The 12,197-nt window shown below is 36.9% G+C and overlaps 2 protein-coding genes across 2 annotated transcripts in view; one reads left to right on the top strand and one right to left on the bottom strand.

Annotated features, from left to right (window-relative positions):
* SLC25A12 (solute carrier family 25 (aspartate/glutamate carrier), member 12) overlaps window positions 1-12,197 on the top strand; it is a 259,334-nt gene that overhangs the window by 27,763 nt on the left and 219,374 nt on the right. The gene's annotated exons all lie outside the window — the stretch shown is intronic.
* METAP1D (methionyl aminopeptidase type 1D (mitochondrial)) overlaps window positions 1-12,197 on the bottom strand; it is a 75,296-nt gene that overhangs the window by 13,889 nt on the left and 49,210 nt on the right. The window contains exons 2-3 of the mRNA XM_008576586.1: window positions 3,573-3,730; window positions 1,322-1,471 (exon numbers count right to left, since the gene is read on the bottom strand). Of these exons, the coding sequence (XP_008574808.1) occupies window positions 1,322-1,471; window positions 3,573-3,730 (308 nt within the window). The remainder of the gene's footprint in view (window positions 1-1,321; window positions 1,472-3,572; window positions 3,731-12,197) is intronic.

The following is a 12,197-nucleotide window of genomic DNA, read 5'->3' as shown; positions in this document are numbered from 1 at the left end:
TTGTATAAATTTACTGTGATAAACTTGTATGACATTTGAATTAATTATGATTGATGTTATAATCCTCTACTGTGTCTTTCTGACAATCGTTTGAGTATATGATGGTGTTATGGACTGTTAGGAGATAGAAATTTTAAACTCTAGGATCCTCTAAATCATTTGTGAGTCATTAAATGACAAGATTCCTTTTTAGTCCAAAGATTTCCAAAATATGTTCTTCGGCAACTCCTTTCTCTTCCTCCACGGTTAGTGCCCTGGGCCAACTGAAGCATATAAATAAGTGCTCAGAAGGATCTTCAATTTAGAAGACAAAGCTTAAAAAGTAGGTCAACCCACACCTTTTTATCTCAGTGAAACACTACATAGGTTATGTAGCAATGGCATGGAGATTATGGGTCATCATTTAAAACACTGAGTCCGAAACATTTTGTAGAGATTTGGTTTTCACTAATCTTGATTTCTTTCATGCCTAAATAAATAAATAAATATGTTTAAAAAAAATATTTTCCCATTACTAGAAAGTACCCACCTGTTCCCAAACTGAAAAAAACCTGAAATTGAATTTTATAAGCATATAAAGACTATTTCCATAAACTCATAAATCATAAATAAAATTCTAAAACAAAAATAAAATCTTTTATTAAAAATTAACCATTTCTTCAATAAATTTGTGTTATTTTATATTCACATTATGCTTAGTTATGTTGCTATAATAAGTTTATTAAACAGATAACACCATATGTAATTTCATCTTCAAGTCTCACTTCCTAAATTCCACCTACCTTTTGGAAACTATAGGCCCACATTTGCTTTTATGATCCTTATATAACAGGGTGTTTTAGATTGTTATGAAAGAACTAAATCTTGTAGTAGGATAGTTGTACATAATTACATTGTTATATTACCTATAGCGTTGTGTATCTGGTCTGATCTTTCTTTGTAGGATCAAATAGGAGACAAAGAACAAGATAGAGCAAATCTTCAAGTACAGAAATAATGTAGGGAATAAAAACAGAAACTATAGGCAGGAGTAAGGGGGCAAAAGTCAAAGGTGTCTGCCACTGATAAACTAGGATAGGCCGATGCAGCCCAAACTATTTCTAGAATTCTGCTAGTAAAAATTGAATTTGGATTTTAAATTACCTCTTGAATAAGCACATAAAATAATAAAATCCTTTTCCCTCCTCCCAAGGCTTTACTTTTTTTTTTTTTTAAATAAATTATACGTGTACAAAAGAAGAATTAAAGGGAAAGAGAAAAAAAGAGGAGTATTTTTTGCCCTTTATGCAAGTCATCACTGTGAGGCTTGGTGAGACGCCACCTTTAAACTCTTCCCGGCCAGGAGGAGGACATGACGGGCCAGCTGACAAGCCTGACGAAGCCCTTGAATCTGATCTTCATTCTTAACTTCTATGCTGTCTCCCCAGTCGGGTACAATGCCTGTCGTCACATAGTCTGGCTTCTTTATGTGCTTGAAGAAAAAGGATTGAAAATGAAGATCAGAACCCAGCACACGACAATGGGATCATTTTTTCGGACACAGCCTCCTGCTTCATGGAGCTCTGCCCTTCCTGCCGGAGCACCGACCTCCGAAGCCAGCACAACAGACCCTCCAGGCTGCCCCCAGTTCCTTCCCCTGCCCTTCCTGCCCTTTTGAACTTAACATTGCCTGTTAGTGCTGCCTCTGGATGGTCTGTTAACCTTATCATGCTTTGAGTCAAGCTGGACTGAAGTAGACTTCTGGTCAAAACAAATAGGAGTTTTCTTCTTCCTCCTAATCCCCTTAGAAGCATATCACTACTGATGAAAAATAGCACCAAGCTTCCAATTTGCCAAATGGTTAATTAAGAGCACTTTCATCTTCTTAACACAAAGATAAAATTTATGCAAGGACAGCTCCCAACACCCTCTCTGCATGAATCTATGTAAAAAGGCTGTCAAGTCCACCGAAACCTATTACATGTACATTTTTCTAACACTTTGCAACTGTACTCAAACTGAGAGGCTAGTAAAAAACAACTTTTCTCTTTTCTTTTTTTCCAAGTACACAAAAATTAGCTAGAATATTTCTATCATTTGTCAAGAATGAACAAAAAGCTCCCTGAAAACTCAAAACATACAACTCTGATCACTCTTGTAGACCATTTTCCACCACTTACACTCATGAGCAGTATTCAGAAAATAAACACTATCTTACACACAGAATTTCTTTCAGTCTCAAGGTTTTGCACAGCTCTTTACAAACTATTTATAGCAACTGCTACATAAACATTGTTGAACAGTACACAGTAAGGCTACACAGCAGTCTGGAACAGGAAGCTGAGGGAGACAACGCTATTCAATGGAAACATCATAGCAACTCTGGAAGGGCTGAGGTTAGGACTCTCCCCTCTGTGAAGTGTGTCATACAGGATTTAAGGATTTTCACCTACCTCCTGTTCACATGGGCTTTTCTGACACAGGTAACACCATTGCCTGGTTTGCCATAGCTGATCTCTGGAGGAGCACTGACTGTCCTGCAGCTACACCATAGATGCTCACCAGGTCTCCCCCAAAGGGCCTGTGTTCTTGTCTCCACTCTGCTTTGTGATCTGATGGGGTTACAACTTCAGGCAGAAGGGCTGTTGGGTTATCACTGAAATTGACTAAAATATCTAAAACAATACATTCACCTCTGCGGAGATTTCTTTTTCTTTTCTACTAAGGAAAATCTCTGTGGAGATTTCTTTTTCTTTTCTACTAGTCTATTTTGTGACTAATATATGCTAGCTCTCACTGGGATGGCCAGGAGTCGGCTGAGCCAGGAACATTCTCTAGACTCTGGTGGCCCTTCTGTCTCATGCACCCTTGCCACAAAAGTGGGCCTGCCACTCACCTTTGGGAGGTCTAACATACTTAATATGGGTTCACTGTTAAAAAAATTAAAAAAGCATAGATGGGAGAAAAAAGCAGGTGATTTCTGTGACAAATTTATATTTCTTTTAGCTATTCTCCTTCTTCCTAAATGACTTGCACACCTCCTTTATATTGCATTTTGAAAAATCGGTAGATTGTCTTTCCACAGAATTGCAATCTCTGAAAAAAAATCAAGAATGCTCCAAGACAAGATGTTTTATTTAATTTACTCTAAAGGACAATTCAAAGACATCAACATTAATAACATGGAAAATATATGAGCAGGCTTTAAAAAAAAACCTACTGCGTTAGCTTCAAGTAATCACTCTTGCTCGAAGCATCCTAATTTTATAGGCATTTTTTTTCTCTAAAAAAGTTAGGAAACTATATGTTTAGTTTTATCACCATGTTAGAAATTTAATATAGAAAATTTCATGATAGAAACTTTAATTCTAAATAAGCTAAGCAGTTATAAGCCCAGAGCTTCACTTTTAAAAATTAATGTTATAAAACTGAGGATGTTAAAACTTCTCACATCACAATTTTAAATCACAAACCAAGTTTTAAAATTATGACTCAAATGGACCGGAAATCAAAGGTGCAAAAACATTTGGTCACCTCTGCAGTCAGCCTTTATCCTGACTGGAAAAAGCTGCAGATAATAGGCAATACAGTACCTTAGGGACTGGATGAGCCGAAGAAACTGCAGCAGGCAAAACTATACTGTATGAAATATCTCTTTGTTTCCGGAAAAAGAAATTTCTTCTTTGTTGACTGCTTGACTGCTTATGTAAGTAGATATGATTGAGTGGCGAAGAGAAAATTCTATGACGACCTATGAGCAAAAATAGACATATTTTAAGATAAAAAAAAAACAACTAACATAGTTCTACACTTTAAGATGTTGTGCTGTTGTCTACTAAATCATTATTCTAATCCTTTATTGACTCAAAAAGGAAAAGCCCCAAACAGAAAGGAAAACAGTGGTGTTCTGAGTCCTAGCACAGTAGTAGCACAGTATATTTATTAGCTAATACTATGTTTACATGAATGTTTGACAATGAAAAACTCTACTCTAATGGGAAACAAACATATAGAAACATATGCTAAGCACCAGGTCTATAAAAAAGAACAATTTCTGCTGTGGTACCTTATGTAGCAACATCCAGGATGACCTTAAATACAAGGCACTGTTTTGATGGCTTTACACTCTTTAAAGCCGTTTTCCTTTCAAGAATCACAGACAAATTGCCAGCTGCACTTTTTGCCCTCTATAGGATTACTACTCTGTGTTAAGTTCACGTGCAGTGAGGCATTATACTGAAATTCATTGTGATGAATGCTCAAGGCAGAGAATGACTAAATGGAAAAAAATCTAGGTATAACCCCAGGAGAAAACGAACATAGGGCCCTAAGGTACTCACAACAGGAATTTAGAAATATCTATCAAAATTTTAAATGCACGTATCCTTTGATTCAGCAGTTCATCTCCTAGGACTTTATCCTGTGGGTACTATGCAATGATGTATATATAAAGATTTACCCTCACTGCAGCATTGTTTGTAGTAGAAAAAAATCAGAAACGACTCAAATGTTTTCAAATAGGAAACATTAATAGGGGATTGGTTAAATATATTATGGTATATCTATACAACAGAAAACTCTGGAGCCATTAAAAAGAATAAGCTAAATCATCTCTGTGTATTGATATGGAAAGAGGTCATAATACACTGTTAAAGGAAATGCTGCGTAATACGTATAAAAAGTCCATTAATGTCAAAAGAGCTTACACTTTTATATAAGCTTGTACATGCCTATAAAATTTCTGGAAATGGATACTTATCAGTAGTGGTTATTTCTGGGGCATGTGATTGGGGCTGGAGGGGAGGAAGACTTGATTAATTTTATATTCTTCTATAATGTTAGGTTTGCTTGGTTTTTTTTAAACCATCCACTTGCATTATTTTAATTATTAAAACAATAGTTTAAAAAATCCCCAGCAGGTCACAACTACATGGCAAGTGTTGGCAAACTACAGCCCAAGGGCCAAATCAGGCCTGCTGCCTGTTTTTATACAGCCCAAGACCTAAAAATGGTTTTTACATTTATAAATGGTTGAAAAAATCAAAAGAAAAATAATATTTTGTAACCACATGAAATTAAATGAAATCAAATTTTGGTACCCATAAATAAAGGTTCATTGGACCATTGCTACCCTCATTCATTTACAATTGTCTATGGCTGATTTTGAGCTATAGTGCTAGAGTCGAGTAGTTGTGACAGAGACCATATGATCCACAAAGCCTAAAATACTTACTATGTGGTCCTTTACAGAAGAACTTTGCTGACTCCTGATCTAGAGCACTGGTTCTCAAAATGAGGTTCCCCAACCAGCAGTATCAGCATCACATGGGGAAAAGACACAAATTCTTGGCCTTTTCTACTAATTCAGAAACTGTGGGGATAAGGCCAGCAACCTGTGCTTTAACAAGCACTCAGTGAAGCTGATGCACACTAAAGTTTGAAAACTACTGGGCTAGAGTAACATTTCAGCTGTGAAATATAATGGAAACATGAAATGCAGGTGAGTACTGGCCTCAAAACTCAGGATCTCTAGTCGATTTGGGAAAAGGCATTGATTCAAACAAATCCCAATGGTCAGCGATTTGGTGTCATAAGTTTCATTTAATTATGTTCATCCATAAAGTTGAATGTAATATTGTTCAAACTCACAGATGTATTTTATGTACTATTTTAAGCCATTTCAAATAATAGGCAAAATTTCAGTAATATCATTTATTAAAAAAAAAATCATTTGATAGAAGCAATTACATTGTCCCTAAAGCTTGTAAAGTATAATATTCCGCTAAACACAATGCCATCAGCCTTAGGACTGTCAACTGATGAAGGGCAGGATAGTGTCCTAGGAACAGTAGATAGTTGGAAAGCAGAAGTCTGAACTTTTGCTCAGTTCTACCACTTGTTTTCTGTGTGACCCTGAACAAGTTTTTTCTTTTGAGTCTCAGATGAGAATTAACTGGAATAAGGAATGTGGAAGTGCCTTGGATTTAGTAGATGCCCAATAAACAATAATTCCTTCAAGAATACTTATAAAGTAAAATAGGAAAGAAAACATGGGCTCCACCATAGCTTCTCATACTGAACACTTATGTGTCAAATTCTGTACTAGGGACTTTACGGATGTAATCTTCATAGGAACCCTATGAGTTGTGAACTGTTATTACCCCATTTTACAGCTGAAGAAATGGAGGCACACAAGGGGACACGCAGTAGGTGCCAAAGCTGAGGGAAAGAAGGTCGAGTTGCTTCCACAAAGTTTACTTCTCTCACAGGCATGAAAAAAACATGAGAGAACACATATGGAAACACCCAGAAAATGTAAAAGGCATCATAACACTATTGTTACTATTATTATTATTTGTCCAAAAGTGGTGACGAGGTGACCTAATCCATCCATTCCCTCAAGCCAAGCTCCCTTCGCTGGCCAAACACATGCTTCCGTGAGGTGACTGATGGAAGTTACTTGGGCAGTCTGTGGGAATGGAATGGAAAATTTGGAAAGACTCAGGTGGAATTGAATCCATGACTCCGGCCCCCTAATCACATCTCTAGGTAGGACCACTTACAAGACACAAGCTCATAAGTGTTTTCCTTCTGAGGAAAGTACATATTATGATCACTACTGATAATGATAATACTCATAGAAATAGTAATAATAATAGTGACTAACATTTAATGGACACTTTCTTTGATTAAGCTCAGTGCTAGGTGCTCTACATACATTATCTCTTATCGACTCTGTCGGGAGGCAGGCAGCTCTTAACGTCACTATTTTATAGTTGAGGAACTAAGGCTCACACCTCTGCTAATCAATTACATGGCCTCAAGCTCAAGTCCACTAAGTCCAAATCTGGGCTGGGTCTGCCATTCCAAGCTGCCTCTCGACAGTGAGCAGGGGTTCTGTGAGTTCTATTAGCTATGATGCTTTGCTGTATGATGTGTTTTTTTCAGGGACTGGATTCTGAGGACAGTTTTTTTAAATCATGAAAAATGTAAGTATCAAGTGATCAGTTAACATTTAGAATAAAGATGCTTTTCATGAAAATTCTTAGAAATTATCTAATTGGGAGGCACTGTGATAGTGAAAGCATGAGCTTTGAAGTCAGACAGGTCTGAGTTACCAAAACATCTGAGCTCCCATTTTCTTCACCAGTAAATGGGAATAGTAGCGCTCTCCCTACCATGATGCTGATGTGAGCATCTGCTGAGATAACATATACATGTAAACCATCTTTAAAAAAATAGGTGATGGGGGGAGGGGAGGGGGTGGAGAGAAACAGGTAATGGGGCATGAAAATCAATTACAATGTATTTTGAGAAGTAAAATAAAATTTAAAACATAGTAAAAAAATAATAGGTGCTCCATAAATACCTGTTTCTTTTCCTTTCCCTTCTCCACTTTTTTTTTTTTTTTTTCACAGCTGGCCAGTACGGTGATCCAAACCCTTGACCTTGGTGTTACACCTTCTCCACTCTTTGACATATTTATCTGTGAGGCCTCTAAATTTATTCTTTCATTCAAAAACTACTTACTGAACTTATCATATGTGCCATACTGTGGATGCAGGGACTACAGTGGTAAATAGGTGACAGAGTCCCTGATCTCATGGAGTTTACATTCTTGTGGTGGGAGGCTGACAATAAGCAAATCAACAAATACATTAGATTATATCAGATAGTGCTATGCATAATGAAAAAAGGACCAGAGTGATACAGCATTAGATGGCACCTTTGAGCTGAAGTTCTACTTCTGGTCCTGCCAAGAGTTACTTACATGACTTCTGGCAATAACAACAGTGGACACTGACTGACTGAGAGCTTACTAGTGCCAAGCTCTATGCTGGGCACTTCATACACGTTACCCACTGAGATACTGAGGCTTAGTAAAATGAGGGAGTTAGACTTCATAATCTTTGAGGTACCCTCAGCTCTGACATTTGTGCTTTCATTCATCAACATTTGATTGTCATGCTACATCCCAGGTAATGGGATGATGTAGCCTCCAATCAATTCTAGGACTCATAAAGATTTTTTCATTGTGGCTGATTACACGAAAGAGAGATCATCTTTATCAGTATTATCAAATTCAAGCACACAGTCATTATAAGGGGAATCTTTTCTATGTACTTAAACTTGAAGCATGAAGTCATCAGGCCTTTGCTAGGATATCTGGATGAGGCTTTTGAGATATTTGCTTTTAGGATGAACAGTGTTGCCAATGTACCTGTCCTGCCAAATGACAGACTCACTACCCAAAAGATATAGGCACACCCCCACAAGACTGGATGGCAAAATTCGAAACATCAGGAACACAGCCTGAAGATATCCATTCTGTTGACAATTATAGTTCTGCAGTATACTCAGCAATTCCACTTCCATAAGACACCTCTGTATTTGAAGCAAAATCTTTTCTTTCAATCTGATAAAAGATACCCTACAAATGTTGTCACAAGGTAACATGATGATAAGATACCATACCATGTTTATTCCACTAACTGTTTATTACAAACCAGAAAAAAAAAAAAAAAAAAAAAACTAGTGTTTTCACAGGGGAAATGAAAAAATGGGCTTAAGTCATGGTACCTTTAGAATATAATGGTCCTCCAATTAACCTGGAAAAATAAAAGTGTGCATGTGGAGGGAATCCACAACCTTGTTTATCATATTGTAATTAATAAGCAGTAATTAAATTTTCTAAATGAAGAGTGAGCAAAATTAAAATCTCCAGTCCCCATTATATTCAGGGTTATAGATAGGATACCCAAACTAAAGTCTCTGATACAGCTCATAGAAAAGGTCTATTGAGTATTCTATATATTTCTTTTCTTTATAAAAGCACTGCTGGCTGGCCAATTAACTCAGTTGGTTAGAGCGTGGCGCTGAAAACACCAAGGTCCAGGGTTTGATCCCTGTCCTGGCAGTGCCAAAAAAAAAAAAAGTTTATATATGGCTAAAGATTGGAAATTAGAAGTGAGAAATAATGGGCTGGCCAGTTAACTCAGTTGGTCAGAGTGCAATGTTGCAATACCAAGGTCAAGGTTTCAGATCCCCGTACTGGCCAGCTACCAAAAAAAAATTGAGAAATGAGTGTTGTGTTACAGTTAGGGGAACATGGGTATATTGAAAAAAGAAAAAAAAAAAAGTCCTGCTGATACCTTATAACTACATCTAACTTCCAACTTGCTGCCATCTATGTTACAACACATTTGATGCCTGATGTCCATTGCCAGAGACAGCAATGCCAGCCAGGTCTCATCAGCCCCAGGCTGGCCTGTCTGGCTTCTTTGCACTACCATTCACCCCAGACCCACAGCACACCCTCTTCTGGTAAAGCTATTCTGGGGAAATAAGACGCAGGTGTGTACTAATTACTGCAAGAGGCAAGTGGACTCATCTGAAGTTTAGGAGATGCCAGTGAGAAAACATCAGAAGCCTCAGGAAAGCTGGAGAGCCCAGAGCAGCAAAGACAAGTTGCTTTGTACTAATTTGATCTTGAAAAAGATGATCATACTGAGTGTTGTTGCTGTTGATTATATAACAAAAACTCTATAGGGTTTTCTTAGGCAGTCAGTCTATATGTTATTTGTTATGAATACTAGAATGTTTACTGTTATCAAAAGTAATAATAATAATTATTTTCAGTGCCATAAAAATTCTATCAGCACCTAGTTTGAGCTGAACACCGAAAATTATAGGCAACTGCTTCTTTCACTCCATGGAGGAGCACACTGTGCAGCCTGAATGTCTCTTGAAATTGCTATATGTCCTCTAGATCCTGCAGCACATTTTTCATATTTTAAATTTGTATTTGGAATGTAAATCTAGGTTAGGGTTTAAAATATTTTCATATTCGGTAATAATATCAATTTCTAAAAGCTGCATTTTATTTCCCTTTAGAGATTAAGTCTAAAGGGTGGGAATACAGAACTCAAGCATGATGGAGGGAGGAATGCATTTTAAACAACTAATGTTGCTGCACACCACATGCCCTATATTTATTGGCCTCTTACTCAGGGTCCATTTTAATTGTTATCTGCTCATGCATTCTATACCACATAATGAAACGCTTGCATTTCACCCACTGAGCCCTGGGTTTTCATGTGCACCTTCACTAATGACCCTTAATTAAGCCAATTTTACTCTTGAAAATGTGAGTTTTCTTTTGGTCAACAAGTAGTTTTAAGAGAGAGGTCTGAATAAACTTTTGAAGAGACATTTAAAATGCTTAACATTTTAAGCAGTTGTAAAACTGAACAAAGTACAATTGTACTCAAGAGTAGACTACCAACACCAATAGTTTTCATTGTACGTTTCCAGGGAAGCACTTTCACCCTGCAGCGTGCCATCAATCCTCAGTTACTTTACATTTCAGAGGTATCAAATATCCGGGTAGAAAACAACACAATAAAGTAGCCTGGAACTACTTTATATTAGCTAACAATGTCAACCAGAGATAATATGTAATTTAAAGACACCCTGTAAAATGTCTTACTGAATATATTTTTTCATAATGATCAGCAAGTGCCAAACTCTACTAACAAAACTATTATTTATAGCATATTAACATCTAATTGATTTTACAAATGGAGGCAATTATTTTGCATGGAGAGGGATGCCTGCCAGATTTAAATGATTTATGATTACCAAGAGAGAAGACAATAATGTTTTGCTAATTCATTTTCAAATATGGCTCTTAACACTCATTGATGATTTTAATTTTAAACCAAATGATTTGCTTAAATAATACCTTAACTTTAACAAAAAAAGAGCAACTTACTTTGTGACAGAAATCTAATATGTTTTAAACTATTTTAAAATGTTGCTTCCTACAGTAGGCTCAGAAAGGACTGTACCATAGAAATACATTTTCAAAGGTGCTGATTTAGAACCACAGAAAGATCACACTTCATGAACTCCAACCAATTACCCAGAGAAGGAGCATAGGCTCTTACTGAGCTGTGTGCTCAAGTCTAAGAGAACACTGCAAATGCATCAATGCCTTTTATTTCTTGACCTAAAACACTGACTGTCTGTTTGATAGGTTTCATAATTTGCACAAGTGTTGTGAAAGAAAGACTAAATAGTCTGCATCACTCCACATAACTCTTTAATTGATTTTTGGTAATTTAGTACTAAGATGTACATATTTCAAAAGTAAATTAAAAAGATTGAAGTTTCCTTCCCATTTTAAGGCAACTCTAAAGCAGAAGAGAAGTTCACATTTCACAAGAAATAACCTGTGCATTTGTTGAAGGAAAAAAAACTACGCACACACACTCACACACACACACACACACACACACACACACACAGACACACACTAGGGAATACCCCAGGCTGAAGCAGATACTGATTGGGCAAAGCTAAAGGACAAGGGCCCTTGAAACTAAACAAAAGCAAATTCACTCTGTTGACAGATGTTGATTACATCAAAGCAACAAGGAATTCCCCCAACTTCCAATTTTTTTTAAACAATTAATACTGCTCTACAATCTATACAATAAGGACAAACTTAAGTTTTTTAACCAATCATAATAAACAATACTAAACTTGACTTAAAGGAGTTTCAGTTAAAGACTATTCTAGTGTGTTTTTAGCTGTGGGCTTCTCCAAACAGTGGTTTATTCATTCCCATGGACATGTCTGGGAAGCCAAGCTAGCCACGCCATCAGCCCCTTCCTTCCAGGGGTTAACTGCTCTGGCTGCCAAATAAAATACAGAGTGAGCCATGTAATTATGGAGACAGTCAAAGGGCAGGCTCTATTTTGAAATCTATTTGCACAGACAAGGTCTTCCAATTGAACTTACAGGAAACAAGCTGGTAAAGAGCCTCCTTTTCCCCAGATGCTTTCCACACTTTTTCTCCAATTCAGGAAATCATGGATATGGACACCATACACCACTACTTCCTGGATTTCAAGCTAAGATGCCATTACAGAAAGAGGAGTGGATCTGTTTCATGAACTTCTAAATAACATTTTTGGGGGGCCTAATTAACAGCATTTGGCAACAGCCTCTGGATGATAATGCTGCAGTGTTTATTAAACAACATTTGTAAAGAGAATGCAGGCCCAGTTGGTATGCAGGTGTTGGAAAACAGCTCATTTTCTTTAATGCTCAAAATAAAGCACATAGTTGAGTCTAAAACATACTGGCATAAATACTTGTCTGAATAAAGATTCTATTTGACATGCAACAGTGTTGTCCTTGAAGTTATTTAT

Source organism: Galeopterus variegatus, unplaced genomic scaffold (genome assembly GCF_000696425.1).
Source record: "Galeopterus variegatus unplaced genomic scaffold, G_variegatus-3.0.2 Scaffold1370, whole genome shotgun sequence".
NCBI lineage: Eukaryota > Metazoa > Chordata > Mammalia > Dermoptera > Cynocephalidae > Galeopterus > Galeopterus variegatus.
Note: the sequence above shows the minus strand (reverse complement) of the source record. Positions and strands in the feature narration are given on the sequence as shown.